General features: G+C 36.5%; 2 protein-coding genes across 2 annotated transcripts; one reads left to right on the top strand and one right to left on the bottom strand.

The window, feature by feature from the left end:
- Window positions 1-373: 373 nt before the first annotated feature.
- dram1 (DNA-damage regulated autophagy modulator 1) lies at window positions 374-5,575 on the bottom strand. Its single transcript, XM_015036264.1, has 7 exons — window positions 5,222-5,575; window positions 3,837-3,904; window positions 3,519-3,661; window positions 3,244-3,421; window positions 3,098-3,156; window positions 1,750-1,842; window positions 374-1,667 (listed from the first exon to the last, which is right to left on the bottom strand). Exons 1-7 carry the CDS (start codon window positions 5,350-5,352, stop codon window positions 1,629-1,631), a joined length of 711 nt encoding a protein of 236 aa, XP_014891750.1. The 5' UTR covers window positions 5,353-5,575; the 3' UTR covers window positions 374-1,628.
- Window positions 5,576-9,383: 3,808 nt separating this feature from the next.
- On the top strand, window positions 9,384-19,406 carry LOC106949776 (N-acetylglucosamine-1-phosphate transferase subunits alpha and beta). The gene is made up of 9 exons (XM_015036263.1): window positions 9,384-9,695; window positions 10,232-10,317; window positions 11,145-11,264; window positions 11,528-11,578; window positions 13,085-13,287; window positions 13,846-13,910; window positions 14,294-14,428; window positions 18,888-19,049; window positions 19,128-19,406. The coding sequence occupies exons 1-9, from the start codon at window positions 9,534-9,536 to the stop codon at window positions 19,389-19,391; spliced, it is 1,248 nt and encodes a 415-aa protein (XP_014891749.1). The 5' UTR covers window positions 9,384-9,533; the 3' UTR covers window positions 19,392-19,406.
- The last annotated feature ends 1,016 nt before the right edge of the window (window positions 19,407-20,422 follow it).

The following is a 20,422-nucleotide window of genomic DNA, read 5'->3' as shown; positions in this document are numbered from 1 at the left end:
AGATTTTCTGTCTCGCTTTATTAGTATGAACTCTCGTGTTTCCCATTTTGAAGCACAAGAGAAATGGGTCTTTTCATCACATCAAATTTCAGACTAATTTAAGACAAGTTAAAGAATTATTTAAAACATGCCAGTGCATTTTGAGTTTCTTATAAATTAGATCATGCTGCTGCAATTTATTTTGAGTCTTTTCAGACATTTTTACAAGGCTGTCGGCAAGTTTGGAGTACTACTGCTTTATTTTGTTAAAAAGCAATTTTAACCAAACCTTCTGCCTCGTCGGCAGGAAAAGCACCAACACTACATGAGCAGTCACTAATTAAACATATAAAATATAAAGAAATGCTGTTGGTCTCCATTAAAGACGAATGTGTTGATACAAAACGTGCAGTTTATTTTTGAAATGTTTAAAATAATCTTTACAGTACAGTTCGTCAAAAGTACGGCAGTAGTTTGCTGGATACAGTTACATTTTCACTTGTAAAAACATTTGTAGTGAAGGTGAGTTTTGTCCACATAAACTGGAATACTGTGTAGGATGATTTATAATCAAAGTTTGAAGAAAAATAAACATTAAGTACAAAAACTGGACGAGTTTATATGCAGACTGGACATGTCTCACTTCTTATTGTCGCTGTAAGAAAGGCACTTTATTTTTAAAAAATATTCCATACCGTACTTTTTTTATTACTTTGTGTCACAGTAAGTTTTCAGTCTCTTCTTGGTGAGCTAAATTCAGGAGATTATGATTGTCTTTTTACGTACAGTATACGTCAGGTTACTCTGCCGTCAGCGATCTTCGATGCATAAAAAGCTTAAAATAAATTAACCTTTGGTTGCAGTAGTGTAATCTCACACTGAAAAATTGAGAAAAATCCAATGAGCATAAGCATTGAAAAATTCTCAACACTAAACAAATTTTATCCAGTGTTAAGAAATTGTTTTACCACCAAAAAAAAAATTGGCACAATTGTTTCCTCCTTAACAAAAATGTTTAACAAGAGATTAAACATTTTTGTCTGTTCTACCTTTTTAGTGGATCAAAGTATCTACAGTTTCAATAAGCCTATTCATGACTTCCTGTTTCCTTAGGGTATATATTTGACGTCACACGCTTGGCTGCTTTTTAAAATGGTAAAAACAAGTAAGACAGGATAGATACAACTAAATACTCGTCTAAACTTTCTCCTGCTACTGCAACAAAAGTTTAACTTATTTTAAAAAACAACTTGAACACAGTCGTACAGTACATACAAAGGAAGCACAAAATATAAGAACCTCGATTCATTTTTCATGGTTTTTTCGTTTTCCCTCAAGCGCTGCATGTGTCACATGTGAAATGTGTGATGAACTTCTCTTATTAGTGGCCACTGGTCTCACAGGATGTGTCACGATGCTGTGGCAACAGTCAAAGTGCAAAGTGGTGCTTAAACAGGAAAAAGTTAATACGTGTATAAAATGATTGTATAAAAAGGTAAAAAAAAAAAAAATACACTGGTAATGATCAGGTATAGGAAAATATTATGTGAAACAATTCAAGTAGCAAAAATATATGATTGTATAAAAAGCTCCAGTGCAAAAAAATTGCATTTAGTACACAAATTCGTTGAAATGACGTCGGCGATCGTCTAGTCCTCATATTCTGTCCTCACTTGCAACTTAAACATCTGCAGGAAAACAAAAAAAAAAAAGCTTTTAGAAAACAATGAAAAGCGAAAGCATTTGTGATTGATGGCCTGTGATACTCACTTTGAAATCGTTAATGTATGTGAGGAAGAAGCAGACGAAGCTGAAGGCAACGACCCACTCGCACACGGCGCTGGCGACATGGTACGAATAATCCTGCATAGAATCAGATGTGAATAAGTCACAGATACACACAGAAGTATCTGAATGAGTGAATTAATACTGTATTGATCCAAAAATATTCCATATTTTTTGATCTTTCGGTATGGAATATGAACATACTTTTGGCACGAATGGAACCCCATATTTTTGACCAGATAACCCCTTTAACAGGATAGAAACCACAGAATAATGGAGACCTTTAAATATCTAACACAAACAGGCTACATGAGATATTAACTAAATGCTTTAGTGTTATTAATTAAAGTTTCCAAACTTTCTTAAACTTCAGTTGTTCAACTTTTAATAATTTACCTGTGTAATTAAATTGGCCTTATGGTAATATATTTATATTTTTAATTCATATGCCAGCTTTCTAATCATGAGGCTTTCCAAAGTTCCTGACAAAATATGTAAAATAAGCCCCCGTCTTGCTTACGATGTGAGATGTTGATTCAATATTTCCACATTTACTTGACACACTTTTTTGTGAAGTGCAGCACCCACACATCATGATGCTGCCACCGCCATACTTCACAGTTCAGATGGTGTTTCTCACTCTAAGTTTCATGTTAATCTGGATTTTGTATTTTGTGATTATTTATGGTCCTCTCAATATATTTGCTCCAGATTTAGTTGATTCTTTAGTTTCCAGATTCCTGGGGTTTAGTGGTTTCTTTGTTGTATTTATGTAATTAGATTAGAATTGGTCTCTTATTCTTCAAGTTTGTTTTTCCTCTAAAGCACAGGTGTCAAACTTAAGGCCCGGGGGCCAAATGTGGCCCGCCATAGCTTTAACGTGACCCTCTAGACTCTAAATTACATCAATAAGCCCTACCAGTTTTTCACAATTCTGGAAAATTCACACAAAATCAACAAATCTCCACATTTTTTTTCTGATTCCACTGTAAATTTTCTCAAAATTGGTCAAAAACATTAAGTTTAATAGACTGCTGCCTCAACCTTATGTGAGTTTATAGTCCGTAACTGATTTGAGTAATAAAAAGTCACATTGAGCATCATACATTAGCGAAAATATCGCATATATATGCATATTTTGCATATAAAAAATATATAATGCTTTTTTAACTTAAACTCAAAGCTTCAATTCCTCAGAACTTGCAAACTATATTTCTCACAGTTCCATTCGCATCAAGTGCAGACTACTAATCAAGCTGTGGGGAAGGTGATACTTTCATTCTGATGGTAAGAAATATTAATGATGATTATAGAGAATAAAAACTCAACCTACTTTGTCATGTGTGTCCCAGTGGAGGGTGGTTTGTTTAACGAAAGACGCACACACCACAGCTGAGTTATTGGCTTAGGAAAACTTGCACAGAGCCGATAACGACACAAGCACACGTCATCCAAACCAAGCAGCTCCAACAAGGATACTGGGAAAAAATGCAACTGCAGCAACTATTGCGATGGACAAACGGATCCAACACACACAGGTGGACGACCCATAAGGAGACGCTTGGAAAGATATTACAGACTGCAGGATTATGTAAACAACTCCACAGACGAAAAACACAAGCGCCCCGATATCATGGACTATCGTCACTGCTGTTTCCTGCAGGTAAAAAGAATAATAATAATAATAATAATAAAAAACAATTAAAGGTCACATTATGTGATATTAAATTCTTAACATATGGAGGAAGAAATACCTGGAAAGTAGCAACGACGCACATCCCAAAACAGGCGGCAAACCCAAACACGAGCGCGGCTTGATTCAGGCGCGGTTTGACCAGGCCATTCTGCTCGATCAGCTTCTCCACATATTTATATCTGGCGTAAATGGTGGCAGTTCCTGGGCAAAAGTCACAGCGCAAAGTCCAAGAAAGGCTTGCTTTCATTTTCAGGATAAAAAGAGGAAATGTGTGCAGCATCACTGGAAAGCTTGGTTCCTCCCTTGGGAGAACCCAGAGTTGCGCAATTAAAGCAGATGCTCACTGGGAAATAAAAAAAAAAAGAAAACAAAATACCTGCACATGAAGAAATGAAGGTCATAAGGCCAAAAATGCAGCTCTCAGGTGGATTTGCACCCGTATCACTGAGAAAATAAAGAAAGTTTTTACAGTTTTGTACAAATTTGATCTAATATTTCAACCCAAAATACCAGGATATGCATTTTTTCATGTATAAAAACCCTAAAACTGAAGCATCTATATTCATTTTCACTGCCTTAACCTTAGCACACTTAGAAACTAATGTATTTCTCCATTCTTTGAAAAACAGCTAAACTTTTGGGCTTATGTTTGGACTTTGACTAGACCATTCCATAAAGAGAATATGCTCTCATCTGGATCAGTCCAGTGTAGCTTTGGGTTTTTCGTCTCACTCGCAAGTCTAAATTCTTCTGAAAAATTGACCAACTTCCCTTTGTCTGCTCTTGAAAAGCCATAGACCCATAGAAAACTGCATTTATTCTGAGAATAAACTAATTACACACAACCTTTTTGAGACGATTGCTGCACTAGATTTAATATAGATGTATCAATATCAACATTTCTGAACAAAAACACAAAATATTACCAAATATTTTTGGTCTAGTTAGTTACTTGGTTTTCAGTAAATAATTCCTTAATATTGATTAAAAAGTACCAGTAGATTATCTTACATGTGGGAAAATGTCTTAATATATGTGAAATAATCTGCCAGTGGAACTAATTACTAGATGTTTTGATCAATATTAAGGAATTATTTACTGTAAATATTTGCTCCTATATCTTGTAAGTTAGTTTTGTTTTATTTTAAATGTGCTAAGATATTTGCACTGGAAACTAGACCAAAAATACTTGGTACGATTTTGTGTTTTTGCAGTGTACGCTATATTGTTTCTGATTTTTATTGGTTAAAAATCTGGAAAACAATATGTTTTCTTTATTACTATGAGAAAGCAGATGTAAAATTGTAACTTCCTGTCATTTTTCTTTTGTCTTTATATGTTGACGGCTAAATTAAAGTTAAATCTACTTTGTTTTTAGAAAAATAAGCAGAGAAAAAGATCTCCATTGCAATAACAGAAATATGATTTTTATTTGTTTATATGAAATTAAACAAATTTCCAGCTCCGTTTCTTTGATGTTTCAGTTTATGAGCTTAAAATCACAACATTTAAACGTTTTTAACTCATTCTGTTACGATTTGTATTTCAAATTTAAAGTAAGAGTATACGCAAGTAAAAAAAAAAATAAAAAAAAATAGCACTTTTATGTCATTAGAAATTAAACAGCAGCTAACAGATGTGTACGTGCAGTTGGAGGAAAACGAAACTAAAGTAGCGACCATAAATCAGAGTTAGGAAACCTGCTTTGTTTAATTGTTGTTCTACTTTATTTTTTTCTTAAATATGACAAAAGAAACGTACCTTATATAGGGGAATATAATATCCACATCGCGTCTAAAGAGCGCAATAATATAGGAGACGATGAAAGTGCAGGAGGACCAGACGACCAGAAACGCGGGCAGGAAGCAAAGCCCCTGCGTGAACCAGAACATCTCCAAAGGTTTTCAGCGCAACCTTCAGCGAGCTTCACTCCCTTTGGACGCGAGCAGAGAAAACACAGCCATACAGGAAGAGATGGAGCGAAGTGATGGGAGTTGTTGTGATATGACTTATCGGCAGTCACATGCTGGGCTGAGTTAACAAGAATGAACCTGCAGGCTGTGCGACGTCGGTGTACTGTAAACTCTTCCCCAAAGCGACTCCCTGCGGGCCCGCCTACACACACACACACACACGAACCCTTACCACTTCGCTACTTCACTGCTTTATTTCCTTTTACAGCCAGAGCTGCCTCCGTGCAGTTTGCATCTGAAATGGCGCACTTTGAAGTGCAACCAATAAAGTCAATCTGGAGTTAAAATTGATTTTGCGGAAATTTGCAGGAGGTTTCATTGTCAACTTGTCAGTTTCATGTGATTAACCAACAAAATGTAGAGTTTAAGGAAAATTATGCACTTTTCCCCAAGGTTTTCACAGATAAATGATCTGAAAAGTGTGGCATGCTTTTATATTTAACCCTTTTTTCTCTGCCACCTCTTAATCCAGGCTTCTGAAACAGGGGCGGGTAGTATGGACCTTGAATTTTACTGGAATGTTTTGTGGTACCATTATGATGATTTTTTATGTAAATGACAACATTTATAGCACCACAAACACATATATTGTTGTTAAAAAACATTCCAATTAGAAATAAGCTTCTTCAGGACTCTACTTGCTTTAAAAAAGTGATTTATATCACTAAACACAAAACAGTAGCTGCTTTTAATCATATTTTTTAAAATTTACTGATATTTATTGATGCTACCATGGAAATGAATTTTTCCGTTTTAACAATGACAATTAATGAAAAATGAAAGTTGTGTTTTTGTTGTTGTTGTTTTTTCAAAACTCCATTAAACATTTACTGCTCTAAACAAGCTGTATGCATCTGGACTGAGGGTAAAATTCACTCTTGGTGACTAGAAAAGAGCACATACATTCTAAACTTATGACCAGAACTACTTTAGATCAAAGCATATTCAGATGTTGAATATGTTAAACAAAAAGTAGTATTCATGTTTACAAAAGCTCTCCATTTAATTTGAAAAATGGGAAAAAAAAAAAAAAAAGCATTTAGATGTGCAAAGCTGGTACAAATACACCCCAAATGACAGAATTTCAGCAAAAATATTCACTGAGGGAGGAGGCACATATGTAGAGCAATATATTGCAAAATTTTATTTATGTATTATTCTTATTCATATTATTTATATTATTCATATTAGTATTATTCATATTATTCATATTATTCATATTATTATTATTATTATTATTATTATTCATAGCATAAAAAAGTATAATTTCCCTTCTGGTCCATAGTAGAAAACTACTTTGTGTTGGTTTTTCACATGAATATGTCGCAAGACACAAACATATTTTTGGGTCAAATGGACCCCCGTACAAATGGAACCCTTTACTTTTGCCACTTAAAATCCTGAAAAGTTTATTAGATCGTCATCGTTTTGGACAAAGAACATACTGTGAAATATCCAAATCACTCCTCTGCCTTCTAATGGCATTTAGATGAAGTATCTTAGTGATTTGTTATCTCCTTTTGAAAGAAATACCTGCACAAGATTAGGCAAACACATGAGTCTAGCCTTGAACAGCTGACAGGAAACATAGCTATCACATGAAATAAAAGGAGAGGATTACAAAACCAGAAAGAAATTTCCTTCTGATGTGGTTTAGATGTTTCCCAAAAACAACAAGTGGGAAGGTTGTTAAACAGAAACTAAATGTCAACGTGTTGCAACAGAAAACTGAAAGTAGTGCGATTTAACGGTGGAAAATCCACAAATTAAAGAAATGAAACACAAACTGGCAGAAAACAGAAGTCTGAACTGTAAGAAACCAGCTCAGGAATTTTCAGGAATTAATCATTAATCAGCACTTTGGACATGATGCAACTTTTCATCAAAGGTTGGGAGTAGCTGCTCTGTTTTATGTTGTTTTATTTTCCCTTGAGTGCTTTAGTACTGGAGGATTTCAAAAAGGAATTTTAAGTGTTTCGAGATATAAATGTGTATAAAAATAACAAGACACACACTACTGGACTGGGTCTGAGGTTCTGTTGTTGCACAAACTCGTTGAAGGTTGCCCAACTTGGCAACTCTTTAAAAAATAAACACATTCTTACTCTGGCTTGATAGCAGAAGCCTGAAACTAAACAATCTTTGTTTGCTTAGACAGATAACTCCAAACACTGGAGTATAACATTAGAAGAGATAATTATTTATACTTCTGCTTTTGCACATGTGCATTATTTGATCTTACAGATGCAGATCCTGCAAGGTCATTGTGAGGAAGATCAACATTTCCTCTAATTGTGCAACCAAGTCAGATGTGTTTCCTGTGCCTTTTGTTGCCCCAATGTGGTCTTAAGAAAACTACCTTGTTGTTTAATACACATTAACGCAATCAGAGTTATAAGGCCTGAAGATCTGACTTCATATCATGTTTTACTTTAGGTTTTAGTACATTTTAAAACTGCTATGTCTTCAGCACTGCTCATGTTTCACAGGACATTTTAACAAACAAGATGCTTATGTAAAATATGAGCTAAATATTTATGGAGAATACAAGACAAATAGATGAAGTGACAAATAAGGCTTAAAAAAAACATTTAAGATGTTTTTTTTTTTTTGTGGCAGAATGTGTTTGATAAAGTTAAAAACCATTTCTGCTTTTCAGTTGTTTCAACCCAGAACCGTCTCACAATGTTTGGCTTATCTCTTATAGGAGATGGCTTCTGATAGGCGTTTTCTGAACCTACGTAAAAAGAACCATAGACAACTTACCAAGCTTTCATGAAAGGAGAAGACGCAGCGGAGCGCTCCAACGAGCTGGCCACCGCGCGCTCTGATAACTTCCAGTTAGAGCTTGTCTTTTATTTTCAGAGAAGGGAGAGATAAAGAGAAGAGACAGAAGGCATGTTTTGTCTACAAGTTCTACACACAGGTCCTTGTCTAAGGACCTCCTAAAGGTGGAGGGAACAATCAGTTATCTTGCAGCAGAGACATTCTGTGAGTGGGTCAAAATTCTTCAACACAGCAGTCAAAAGATTTAACACAGACAGTGAAAGGCCAACACTTAGTGACATAATACTGCTATGGTCCGATCAATAATCTATACACATGTAAGAATGATAACACATAATATTTCCAACAGCTTCAACCCACGTGACACTGTTTTTGAAACACATTTTAAAGTTGTATAAATACTGAAGCAACATGTAATTTCAGATAACTGAACACAAAATAGTTAGCTAATTAAAGCAATACAAGACAAGGGGAAGAAGGACGAAGATGAAAAATATAAAATAAACTGACAAAATCTTCAAACAATTCCTAACCCCTCCCCCCAAATATGTAACAATGATAGAATTTAAAAATAAATATAAATGTAAAACTAACTATTTACAAACAATCAAAGCAATTAAGCAGAGTCTATATTTTTTCTAACCTAAATAGTTTGTCTAATATTTATAAACAAATATCATTACAGCCTAAAATATGAAATTCTGAATAATAAAAAGATAAAAGAGATAAAAAAATAAAAATTTTTGAAGGTGGTATCTTATAAAGAAATTTCAAAGGGTCCCACAGCTTAAGATTCAAACACCTAATTTTGTTTACAACTAAATTAGACTACCTGCCAATAAATAAGAGATATATCAGCTAAAACAAAACACATTGACATTTTTGACACTTTTTCTTTCAGTCAATTAAATTCAAGGTTGATCATTTTGGTGGAACAAAATATTAACTGTAATTTGATCATCTTCTTGATTTAAAAAAATGTGCATCAATAATTAAACGTAATTATCCTTTTGTGCAGTTACAAAGTAAGAAAAATGATGTGTTCAGATAAATAAAAATAATTTAATTTAATGCTGCAGAGTAATAGCAGAATTTGTAGTGCCAACTTCTCTCCACCAGAGGGCAACATGGAGCCTTTGCCGGAGAAGCAGCACCTCGGTTCCAGCGTCACCGCCGCCGAAGAAGAGCGAGATGCGTCGGTTGTCATGTGCAGTCGATCGGGTGGTCAGCTGACGCATCCGTCTCGCTTCTGATGTTTACTTACTTTTGTCTTTCGCTTTAACAGGCGGTTGTTTCGACTTTTTTTTGAATGAATGCAGCGCTATGCTCGACCCAGGAGAGTCATGGTCGTCGTGAACTCGGTGCTGAAGCTGCTGCAGAGGCAGACCTACACCTGTCTGTCCCACCGATACGGTCTCTACCTCTGCTTCGGGGGGCTCGTCCTCATGATCGTTTCCGCCTTTCAGTTTGGAGAGGTGAGCCTACTCTGGTTTCGCTTGTCAAGCTAGTCATGGCTTTTTCTTAATCTTTCTTTTTTAACCCAAGGAGCTCTTAGCCTCCGACCGACCTCTCTGGCTGCTGACTAAAGAGTCATTCAAACCAAATTCCAGTCAAAATACTGCCAATTTATGCAAATATACTCCTTGAGGAGCAGGCATGTGTGGTCCATTGGTATTCAGGGCTCACCCAAATAATCTTTTAAAACATATCAGAAATTGGAAAAGTATTCATACTCTTTGAACTTGTTCACATTTTGTCTTGTTAATTTAATGTGACTGACCAACACAAAGTAGTGTGTAACTGTGATGTGGACAGAAACGGGTACAGTTTACACACTTTACTCTGATAGTCTTAAATATGGTACTGGCAGCATTGTTTTAAAATTTTGAAGATTTTTGCACTTTAACTTACCATGTCACTTGAATATATGCAAAGCAGTGTTGTAGTAATCTTGGTTTTGTGTCATATTTATGATGGAGAAATGTGTTAATTGCATTTTCTCCCCATTCAGGTGGTGATGGAGTGGAGTCGCGACCAGTACCATGTGCTATTTGACTCCTATAGAGACAATGTGGGTGGGAAATCATTCCAGAGCAGGTAAGATTTTTACATCTGTTACTGTAAATCATCTGGCTCCATCTCACCCTAACATTAAAAAAAATTATATTACTGTTTTTACAATTTCTTACCTGAAATGTATGAACATATAAAATAAAAATAAGTCCAAAAGAAAGAAGAAGAAGGCAAGACTGAATTGCTCATGTCCAGAATCCTGAACTGTGGCATTATTTCATAACATGATGGCGATACTGGTTGACAAGAGTGATAGAAAAGTTGCCAGTTTTAAGAGTTAATAAGATTTTTAAAATGCCTATAATATCTGCCCCTTTTCTCCCAAGAATACATTAAAACAATAGAGATTTACACACATAAAACAACTTTTTATTGGAGAGTTGTATGTAGTGTTAGTGAATGGAACCAGCTGAAAGTCTTACCTAACCAGTCTCAATGTGTTTTATTTTGGAGGATCTTGTTGCTTTAAAGTAGTATAGATTAATTAATGATTTAATATTTTATTTAGGTAGCTGGCAAACATTTTGTACTGACAGAGGATAAATAAAAAGTAAAAGCTAAACAAAGCTACATATTTCTTACCTGAGCAACTAAGATCCAAGAGTTAACACTGATTGTGAGATAATTCTAAATGATTTATTAATTTACAATAATTTATAAATGCTTTGGTTTGTCTTGTTAAAAAAACAGTTGAGCTTTGCTTTGAGAGGGAATTAGGGAAAACAGGATAAGGCGAGGCAATGTCTGAACAAACACTGCACTAGATTCCAGACTTGACAGAAATCCGCATTGGGGAGATAAACAGGATCACAGCCTTGCATCACTGATATGATGTTTTATTTAACTTTCAGACTCTGTCTGCCCATGCCTATTGACGTTGTGTACACCTGGGTGAACGGCACAGATGTGGCTCTGCTGAAGGAACTGAAGGCGGTGAAAGAGCAGCTGGAGGAAGAACAAAAAGCTCTGAGGTAGCAGACGCTTCACCGCAGCTGTTGGAGAGCAGCCCGTTTGCTCAGACTCATGCTGAAAATGAAAACTGGCACTTTTTTTTCTCCTAATCAGTTCAAATGCTTCCACAACAATAAAAATATGAATTAGTTCTCAGGCATTTCTTGTAATCTTGATTGTTTTAGGCTTTTTATGTATTTTATGTGTTCTTTGTAAACACAAATTAAATGTTGTGCACATATTTTGTAGATTATTGTCTTTTTTTTTTTTTTTTTGCACACAGGGAACAACTGGGAAAAAATGCGAACGACACCACAGAAGTGCCAAAAGATAGGTGAGTTCTTCTCGGTCTTTTTCACATTTTATCATGTTTCAACCACAAGAATGTGCTGTTTTACTAAAAACAACACACTAGCAGTAAAATAAATTATTGGTCTTTAAGTTCACAAATGTTAAATATGTTCAATTTAATTATATTTTCAGGTATTTTATGTTAATGTTGGTTTATGCTAGTGCTTTTTAGCATAAAAGAGGAATACAATGCTTTTTATTTTTGTAAAGATTCCTTTATACTAACATATTTATAAATCAGAAGTAAAAAGATGTCTGATCTTCACATTTAAAATTAAATTCTAATTAAATCTTAAATAATTTCACAATTGAAGTAGAAGTGTGTGTTATTTATGCATTAATAAAAATACTTTATTAATACCTGAAGAACTTAAATGTTCTTTAAAGAGTATTATTCTGTATTATCTGTATTATTTTGTAGAATGAGATGAGCCTTTCATGTACATTTTGAAAATCAATACATTTAGATGCCATAGTTTGAAGCTAGTTATTTTTAAAAGCCTGTTTAGATAATAAAAACAGATTTTTACATAATAACTTAAGAGAAAAACTCCTAGAATGACCATTTATCCATTATTGAAAACATTTCCTTTTTTACTCTGTAAGAACTTTTCACAATCTTTCTGCTCTTAATGAGCTTGAGCTGCTTTGAAATGAAGAATAGGCAAAGACTAAATTTTCTCTGTGACCCTTAACCCCAAAGAACCTGAGGTACATGCAGCACTTTTCCAGATTTTTACTTCTCCAAAAATCTGAAAATCATAAATTCTTTTCCTCCCACTTCACCATTTTGCACAGATATTTGTTGGTCTGTCACGTAAAATCCCAGCTAAACAAACTAACAAAATGTATGTGTTAAATTTGTTGCGATGTGGTTTGCGCTTTCATGCAATTTTCAGTCATTTTTGCCTGAATGTAAAGATTTATGTTAAGCAGTTGCTGCAGTTTGTCACATTTGTCCAGTTGGGCTCAAACTGTTTTAACGAAAAATAACGACAAGGTCTTTGAGGTCGGCTTGTCAGAGTTGCAGGGTTTTCTCAGAGTAAAGCAGCAGAGTTCTTATAACAGGAAGCCGGGGTCGGTTAAACCACAAGAAAACAAAATTCAGACGTCTGAACTGATAAGGGTCCTGAAAGATAAAGTGTGGTTGTTGTTTACTTATAAATGAAACAAACCTTCTAAAAAATTTGCACGTTTTAAGAGACATCTTATAAACCCAGGTGATAAATAATCTCCGGACTGATTTGTTCCAAAGTTTGGACTTTGGCTTGTGTGGTTCCTGTGTTGTTTGAACTCTTCGTCTTCGCCTGCTTTGTCAAAGTGTAACCACAAACACCAGAGCTGCTTCATGCAACCTTTCATGTCGGCTGAACGTGTGAACTTCATTTCTCCACACACACAGAACGGCGCAAGTGCAACACAAAGGAAGAGGGTCTCTCCTTGGATGTGCAGATGTGTTTTATTTATTCCCTTTTTCATGTTTTGTCAGTGATAAGCCTGAATGCCTGCTGTCCCACTGCATCGTGGCGCCAATGCTGGCGCTGGATCCCGCCCTGCCGGCCAACCTCACCCTCAAAGAGCTGCCAGCGGTCTCTGCCTCCTTCTCTGCTGCCAAAGAGCTGCTGATCATGAAGAAACCTTTCCACCTGCCCGTCAGCGTCTCCGTTGTTGTCTTTCATTCGCAGGCTGATGGTAAAAAAAAATAATTAAAAAAAATAAAAAAATCGCTGCTTTTGTGAGCTGAAAATGCTTAAATTTAGCAGAAAATGTTAGGGCTGCAAACAATTAATCAACTTCTAACTAATTTTTTATTAATTTATTAGGTTAAAATTAGTTAAATTCAATTAAACAATATCGTCCGTTAGACCTTGTTGTAGTGTTGTAGTCTGGCCGCCATCCAGCAGAGGGCGCCGCTGAATGACAGAATTACAGACGGCAGATGGCGCACCGGTTCAAACAGGTTCAGAGGTCCGGTGTGGGATTTAAAATGTTCTGTTTTGAAATATAAACGCTCTTGATAATAGAGAAAAATCAGGTTTTTAAGAAAATGACAGTTTATTACTGGATTGTTAGACCATTGATAAGGTCAGTGAACTTTACATTTAACTCATTAATCGATAACTTGCATTCCTAACACTTTTCAGACCTATTGTGTAGTCTGAAAAGTGGCGCCGACATGGACTCACATTTATCCAGAACATAAACTTGAGTCTAAGCACTGTTGTTTTTGTGCCCTTTTGTCTTTTTCAGCTGATAAAGCCTATAAAGATCTTTCCAGGGAAGTCCACAAATTTTCTGTTTCCAGATGCTATCTTGTGAGTTTCTTTACCTGTTAAAATTCTTTAAATTTAACTTTACTTCCTGTCCTTTTCTTTCGTGTGGTGCGAAAAAAAGTTTACACTCATTTTGATACAGCTGTAAAACAACCTTATTCTAGTGCAAAAGCTTTTGTGTGTGTGTATGTGTGTGTTTCCTTTAAGCAAATTTATTTTTGTAATTTCAATTATGAAATAGAAACGCAGCTAATGATACAACAGAAAAGAAGAGGCTCAGTCAAAGTACAGACCTTAACCTGATTAAAATGTGGTGGCCCTTCAGTAGAGCGCTGCAGAACCAAATTGGCACAAACTGAGAATTTTATCTGATAAAAGAAAACTCAGAACAGATCTCTAACGTTTTTATTCTGTTTGTCCTTCAGACAACGGACAAAGAGGCTCCGGGTCTCATCCACACGCAGTCTCTGGCTTACCTGAGCGGCTTTCCGGCATCGATCAAGGATACGGAGCAGCTGCGAGTCAAACTGCCTGCGGCCATAACCGGCAAGATCAAGCAGGTAGGAGCGGCCCAGAAATGGACGGAGATCTCTGGAAAAGAATTTAGTTCTGACATGCTGGATGTGTTGTCTCTTGGGGAGAATTACGTTAACCAAAAACTAGAACATTTCTATTCCCAAAAATCTGTAAAAATTGAAAAGAATAAAATAAAATTTTGGGAAGTAGCTGGATAAGTTGTAATATTTATTTAGCCCAGCAGGGGGCAACGTTGCACTTCTGATCAAAGTGCAGTAAGAGCTTTGACTTCTAAACTGCATTTGTTGTGCGATCTAAAGAATGAAAAACATATTTTTCATACATAAAACACTGAAAAAAAATATTTTTTATGTACATAAATTCTACTAAAGCAAATTTCTAACAGCAACAATAAACTTTAACTGTTTATGCCTCTTAAGTAGCATCAGCACTCACTTGATGAGGCTTAAGACACAGCTAAGAATATTCCCTCTATTTTTAACAATTACTTTGATGTGAGGATGAAAGCTCTTTGTTTGGCTCACCGACTCGCAGTTTGAGTATTTTGGGACGCAGGAGTGCCACTAACGAGTGTGGGGTGATGCTGAATAATCAAAGAAAACAAGCGCGGCGCGGAGCGAACCTGCCGCTGCAGCCTGGAACAGGGCGGCTCTGGTGATGCTCTCACATGGCTGATGAGTTTCAGTAACATCTTTCATAACTGGCTTAGTTTATGATGAGAATACAAATAAATGTTAAACAACAGGCTTAGCGAATTCGTGTACACCTAGTTGTTATTTTGGTTCATTAAGGATTGGTTGAACAAACGTATGTTGTATTTAGGTTAATTTAACTGATTAATTTATCCAAAATAGTCATATTGTGTTTAATTGAACACTTATCATAGTAGTAATTTTATATAAAATGTACATTTTACTTTAATTAAAGCAAACATTTTCTTTGAATTCTGTCAGTATACACCTAAAGTTTGGTTGGTTTTGTGTAGTAAAGTAAATTTTTACATCTGGGAGGATGAAAAGGCAATGATCCACTCAATGGTAACACAAACTGGAAGTAAATTATCCAGCTTGTTTTCTGTATTTTTTCCACACTGTTTAGTTTTATATACTGTATGTATCTTGAATTGAATAGAAGGCACTTTTGTTCTGTTGAAATTAAATTGAATTGGCTGGCATTTGTGAAGCAGCCAATCCAGGAGCTCCATTTATTTTCATTGGCTCTGATTGGCTGTAACCCCAGGAGCATAGATAAGGAAGATGTAGACATTGGCTTCTGCGGTAATGCTCAAACAGCACTACTATTGATGTATATTAAAGTATTTTCAGTGTATGAATTATTAAAATAGGCAGTTATAAGTGTCTTTATTGGGAGTTGTGAGAGTTTAGCTATTTTCCTTTGAATGTTTTTTTATATAAACCATCCTCAGTAAACTGTACAATAAAGAGCGTAACCATTAAATTAGATTGGACTTAATTATTTATGTTTAAAATCGTGCGTTTTGGTCTCTGACCAGCAAACAGCTGGAGAATCAGCCGATAAACAGCTGTTTTAGTGGCTGATGCACCATTTAACCCACATGTTATCATCCCCAATCCAGTTGTCCCAACGTTACATGAACTGGTCCAGGTTGTGTGATAATATCCGGCGATATTCCGGCTGTAACTGTATCTGTGTGTGTGTGGAGGGCTAACATTAGAACAACTGTTTGTTGTGGCCCCATGCCAGTCTGCATGCTGAAAGGTCACCAGTGTGTTTCTGAACCTGGAGAACCCGCTCTGTCGCCCCGTTCCTCGCCTTTTCTGGGTCCTCATTTGATGATTTATCGCAGCGTGCGAAGTCCAGACCAGACGATGGACGCTCCGCTCTGCGTTGGCTGGCCGTTCCTGTCTGGCGCGGCCTCCGGCTGCACAAGCCTCCACACAATGCACGGTTTGGGTTTCAGGGTGCTTCCTGGTGTCGCTGGGCCGCTTCTTTGAAACGGGGATGATCTGCATAGTGCGGCCGGTGAGTTTCAGCGCTGAGAGCAGCTCTGTATTTATAGCCGGTATTAGGGTGAGTGATACGCTGATGGAAGTTGGACTACAAGCCCGATCACCCGCCTGATGAGTCCTGCCCCCGTGTTTGTGTGCGAGCCTGATGAGCTGACATGTTTATCTCACTGGGTATTTTAAATCCCATCTCCTGTGGTTACAAAACAAATCCAAATCATAACCTCTTGTGCTACTATTTATATATGTATATTTGGAAAGAATAAGTTTTCTTCTGTCAGTTCTTCTGAACCAAGAGGGTCAAACTAATTTTCATTTTGGGCCAAATCAAGATCATGAAGGATCTTAAAGGGCCGGTTGTGCCAGAATGTCTTGATAAAACCTGTTCACAAACTGTTGAAACATCTTTTCAGTCCCTCCAGGATTTCATGATACTTTTTGTGATTTTTTTTTTTTTTTTTTTGCAATGAAAATCTAAGCTTTTGTGGCACTAATTTGGAAAGTTGTGCTTATTTATGACGGTAAATGCGACTTTTTATATAGATTAATGGCTGTAATCTGTAATCAATTGAGGCTGAGGCAGCTGTTTAGTACAAGTAAACAGTTTTTGACAGTTTTTGTGAGAAATAAGCTATAAACTCCCAATTATATATTAGCGCAAAGAGGTTGTGATTTGTTGATTTTGTGTGAATTTTCACGATAAATCTGAAGAAACTGGAGAAACTGATTGATATGATTTGGCAGTAAACAGATAAAAACTGCATTGATTTGATTTAATAAAATAATATCTAAGCTCACTTAGTGTTTAGTCTAGAATCTAGAGGGACACATAAAAAGCTTTGGCGGGCCGGATTTGGCCCACGGGCCTTCAGTTTGACTCGTGTTCTAAACAAACCAAGCTTTTCCTGATTGCACTATCCCGAATCTAAACAATTGACATCCTGCTGAGTCTGGCAGCTGTTTTAAACGTTTTCCAATGAATAGTCGCTCTCTTTGTAAGATATTTGACTAGAACTGGTTTAGAAATGTTGTTTTTGATTTTTCTCCATTAATGGGGAGCAACAGTAGCTTCTCATCTTTCCACTTTGGCGTTATGTTGACACATTTGTATTCTCCAGAGTTAGTCACTTGTAACGGGGTGATATGGCTTAAAATATATCCAATTTCTGATTTTAATTACTCTTTTTCTTGCCTTTTTTATTTAAAAGAAACTACAGATGACAGAAAATATTTTCAAAAGGTGACTTTTAATTAAATAATCCCTTCTGCGAGTTCTGCAACAGAGTATTAAGGTCCAGGCTACAAAATTTTTAGTTTAATTACAAGAATTTAGTTGTCGTTAAATTAGGAGGAAAAAGTTGTTTTTAAATGAGAAAAATTCTTCCACAAAGTTATCTGGATGTAGCAAAAACATTAAGCCCATATTCCTGTTTTTAAACATATTTTTTATTCATCTGCTGTAATATTCTAATTTTAAATGCCATGTTTTCATTAGCTGTATGTGTGAAAATCATCACAGTTAACTAAAATAAATGTAATGTGCTCCATTTTGTGATAAAGTTCCTGAAGTAAGTTATATTTAAATAACATTCCAATTTATGGATTTATCAAAATTGTTTGCGTCTGGGGTGAATTTTGAAGACTCTTAGTTTAGTTTTTAGGGTATAAATTAAAGGAAATTAAAATATGTATTAACTGGTTTGTATGTTGTGTTGCTGGAGAGCTGCAAATTCTGCACAACTTCTAAAATTGGACAGAAATAAAACAGTTTTGTTTCATCTCATTCTTTTTTTTTTATCTGTAGATAATCTCGTCAAAAGTGATTGCATTAAATCACTGCTTGCAGGATTTTAATGGTTTATCTTGGAGGGATTATCAGTATTTGTCCGATTCAAGTGTATTTGCAGATAAAACGATTTAATTTCTTGACGCTTCCTGTCCTCGTTTCCTGCTCTGATCAGTAACTTGCATCTCTCCACCCCTTCAGAAGATGCAGTTACGTACAGACTAAATATAGAACAGAGTTTTTTTTTTTTTTTTTCTTTTTTGGTATTTTTTTTTTATCATGCAGCCACAGTGGCAGCAGTCTGTAATTCCAGTTCTTGTTATACATTTTACAGATGTGTCAGCACTAACATGTCTTTGCATGCGTCAACTCAACACTTGTTCATAGACGCGTGCCTCTCTTCACACCTCAGCTCAGTTTGCCTTTTGTTAGAGCATTAAATGGAACTATAAAGAGTCCCGTGACCCACGGCTTGTTGTAACCCTTCCACTAAATCCTTCTGACCTCAACAGGAGCTGAGGACAAGTTGAGGCAAACAGTCAGCGCGTGTTCGAATCGGATACGAGTATTTAAGGATTAAAATGAAATTAAAGGCTGCTTTTTTTAAATCCTGAAAAGCACATCTATTCAGTTAACTTTTGGTCTGTCATCTTCCTTTGATGCGCTGCTGTATTGATGTTTTTCTGGTTATATTTCTGTTTACTACAGTTTGAGCTGTATTCAGAGGCCAGCATCGCCCTGCTTCAGCTGAAAACCCAGCAGGATTTCACCGATCTGAGTCAGCAGGCCAAAAAGAACCTGACTCTTGATGGGAAAGAGTTGAGCATCAGCCCTGCCTACTTGTTCTGGGATCTCACAGCTATCTCCCAGGTACGCCTGGATCTGGAGATCAGTTGTCTGTGAGATCCGTAGAGCTTTTTATCGATCGTAAATGCACTTGCCCCTCAGTCTAAGCAGGATGAAGACGTATCTGCGAGCCGATTCGAAGACAACGAGGAGCTGCGCTATTCGCTGCGCTCTGTGGAGAAGCACGCCCCCTGGGTGCGGCACATCTTCATCGTAACCAATGGTCAGATTCCCTCCTGGCTCAACCTGGATAACCCCAGAGTTACCGTGGTGACTCATCAGGCAAGCCTCGACCCTTCCTATACCAAGCTGCTCCTACTTCCACACAGAGGGGATTCTTATAAAGAAAATTATGATAGATTATGATTTAATGTGTGTGGACATTGTCCAGGGAAGCAAATACTTATGATTAAACGTTGATTGATTGGTTATTATTAGATAAAAATTAGTTAAACTGGAGCTAGGAACTAGTTCCAGTAGAACTAATTTCAGTTTTGTAGTGTTGACTGCCATCCACCAGAGGGCGCCGCTGCTCATCTTTAAGCAAGTGGAGACGTTGTTGTTGATGCAGTAACAAAGATGGCGACCAAACCACAACGAGTGAAACGGTCCAAACGGAATCCGGTATGGGATTCAAAATGCACTTTATGCGGTTCCGTTTAGAAATACAAACATTCAACAAGTAAAATTTCACATTAATATCGGTCATTCAGCCGAACTGCACGACGGAGCTGCATCAACTTCTTAATTAAAAATTACGGATTTACCAAAGGTGAGGGTAACATGTCAGAAAAGCAGAAGGGATAACGGAGAAAAATTGTAACAGGCACGTGCAGAGGGGGAGCTGGGGGTGCTTGAGCACCTGCCCTTTTTGCTCCTTGCCCCAAAGTGCCCTTTTGGTCTTTTTTTTTGTTTTTGTTTTTTGTTGGTATTATTACTCTTCTGACACATAATAACATATACTAAAATTATTTTTTTGTTTTGTACAATACAATAAGCCTTCCGGTGTTATCCCCAGAAACGCATGCCTGCCCAAAATTGCATCCCCTCTCGCGGGAGCGCGCATCGCTCTAAGCTCTCGCATATTGACGAGAAAACGGACTGAAATATGACCGAAGAGGAAATTTTAAAGATATAACACCGGTCAGAAAGACGCATTTAGTTCAGTGTCCATGAGATGATATTCAGAAAGGATTCTTTTACTGATTGATTTTAGTTTCCTCTGCGATGAACTCTTTGCGTAAAGTCTATCACGTCCTCGCATGAGGGTGTTAATTATAACCTGTCAAATGACCGACGGGCTTTAAATTTTCATGTAGTAAAAAAAAAAAAAACCGGTCAAATACGGAAAATATTCCGCTAACGCGACCTCTGGGTCGCATGTAACGAAGCACAGC

This window comes from Poecilia latipinna, unplaced genomic scaffold (genome assembly GCF_001443285.1).
Source record: "Poecilia latipinna isolate Pla-1442-1.1 unplaced genomic scaffold, P_latipinna-1.0 Scaffold363, whole genome shotgun sequence".
Classification (NCBI taxonomy): Eukaryota; Metazoa; Chordata; class Actinopteri; order Cyprinodontiformes; family Poeciliidae; genus Poecilia; species Poecilia latipinna.
The sequence above is the reverse complement of the archived record's forward strand: the minus strand, read 5'-3'. Positions and strand labels throughout refer to the sequence as shown.

Excerpts from the sequence above, each read along its gene's own strand:
- dram1 (XM_015036264.1), bottom strand. The coding sequence starts at position 5,352 with ATGTTCTGGTTCACGCAGGGGCTTTGCTTCCTGCCCGCGTTTCTGGTC. Across the intron at positions 1,843-3,097 it reads ACTGGGACACACATGACAAA|GATTATTCGTACCATGTCGC; the intron begins GTAGGTTGAGTT and ends GATTCTATGCAG. Across the intron at positions 1,668-1,749 it reads CATACATTAACGATTTCAAA|ATGTTTAAGTTGCAAGTGAG; the intron begins GTGAGTATCACA and ends GTTTTCCTGCAG.
- LOC106949776 (XM_015036263.1), top strand. The coding sequence starts at position 9,534 with ATGCAGCGCTATGCTCGACCCAGGAGAGTCATGGTCGTCGTGAACTCG. Across the intron at positions 13,288-13,845 it reads CTTTCATTCGCAGGCTGATG|CTGATAAAGCCTATAAAGAT; the intron begins GTAAAAAAAAAT and ends TGTCTTTTTCAG. Across the intron at positions 14,429-18,887 it reads TAACCGGCAAGATCAAGCAG|TTTGAGCTGTATTCAGAGGC; the intron begins GTAGGAGCGGCC and ends TGTTTACTACAG.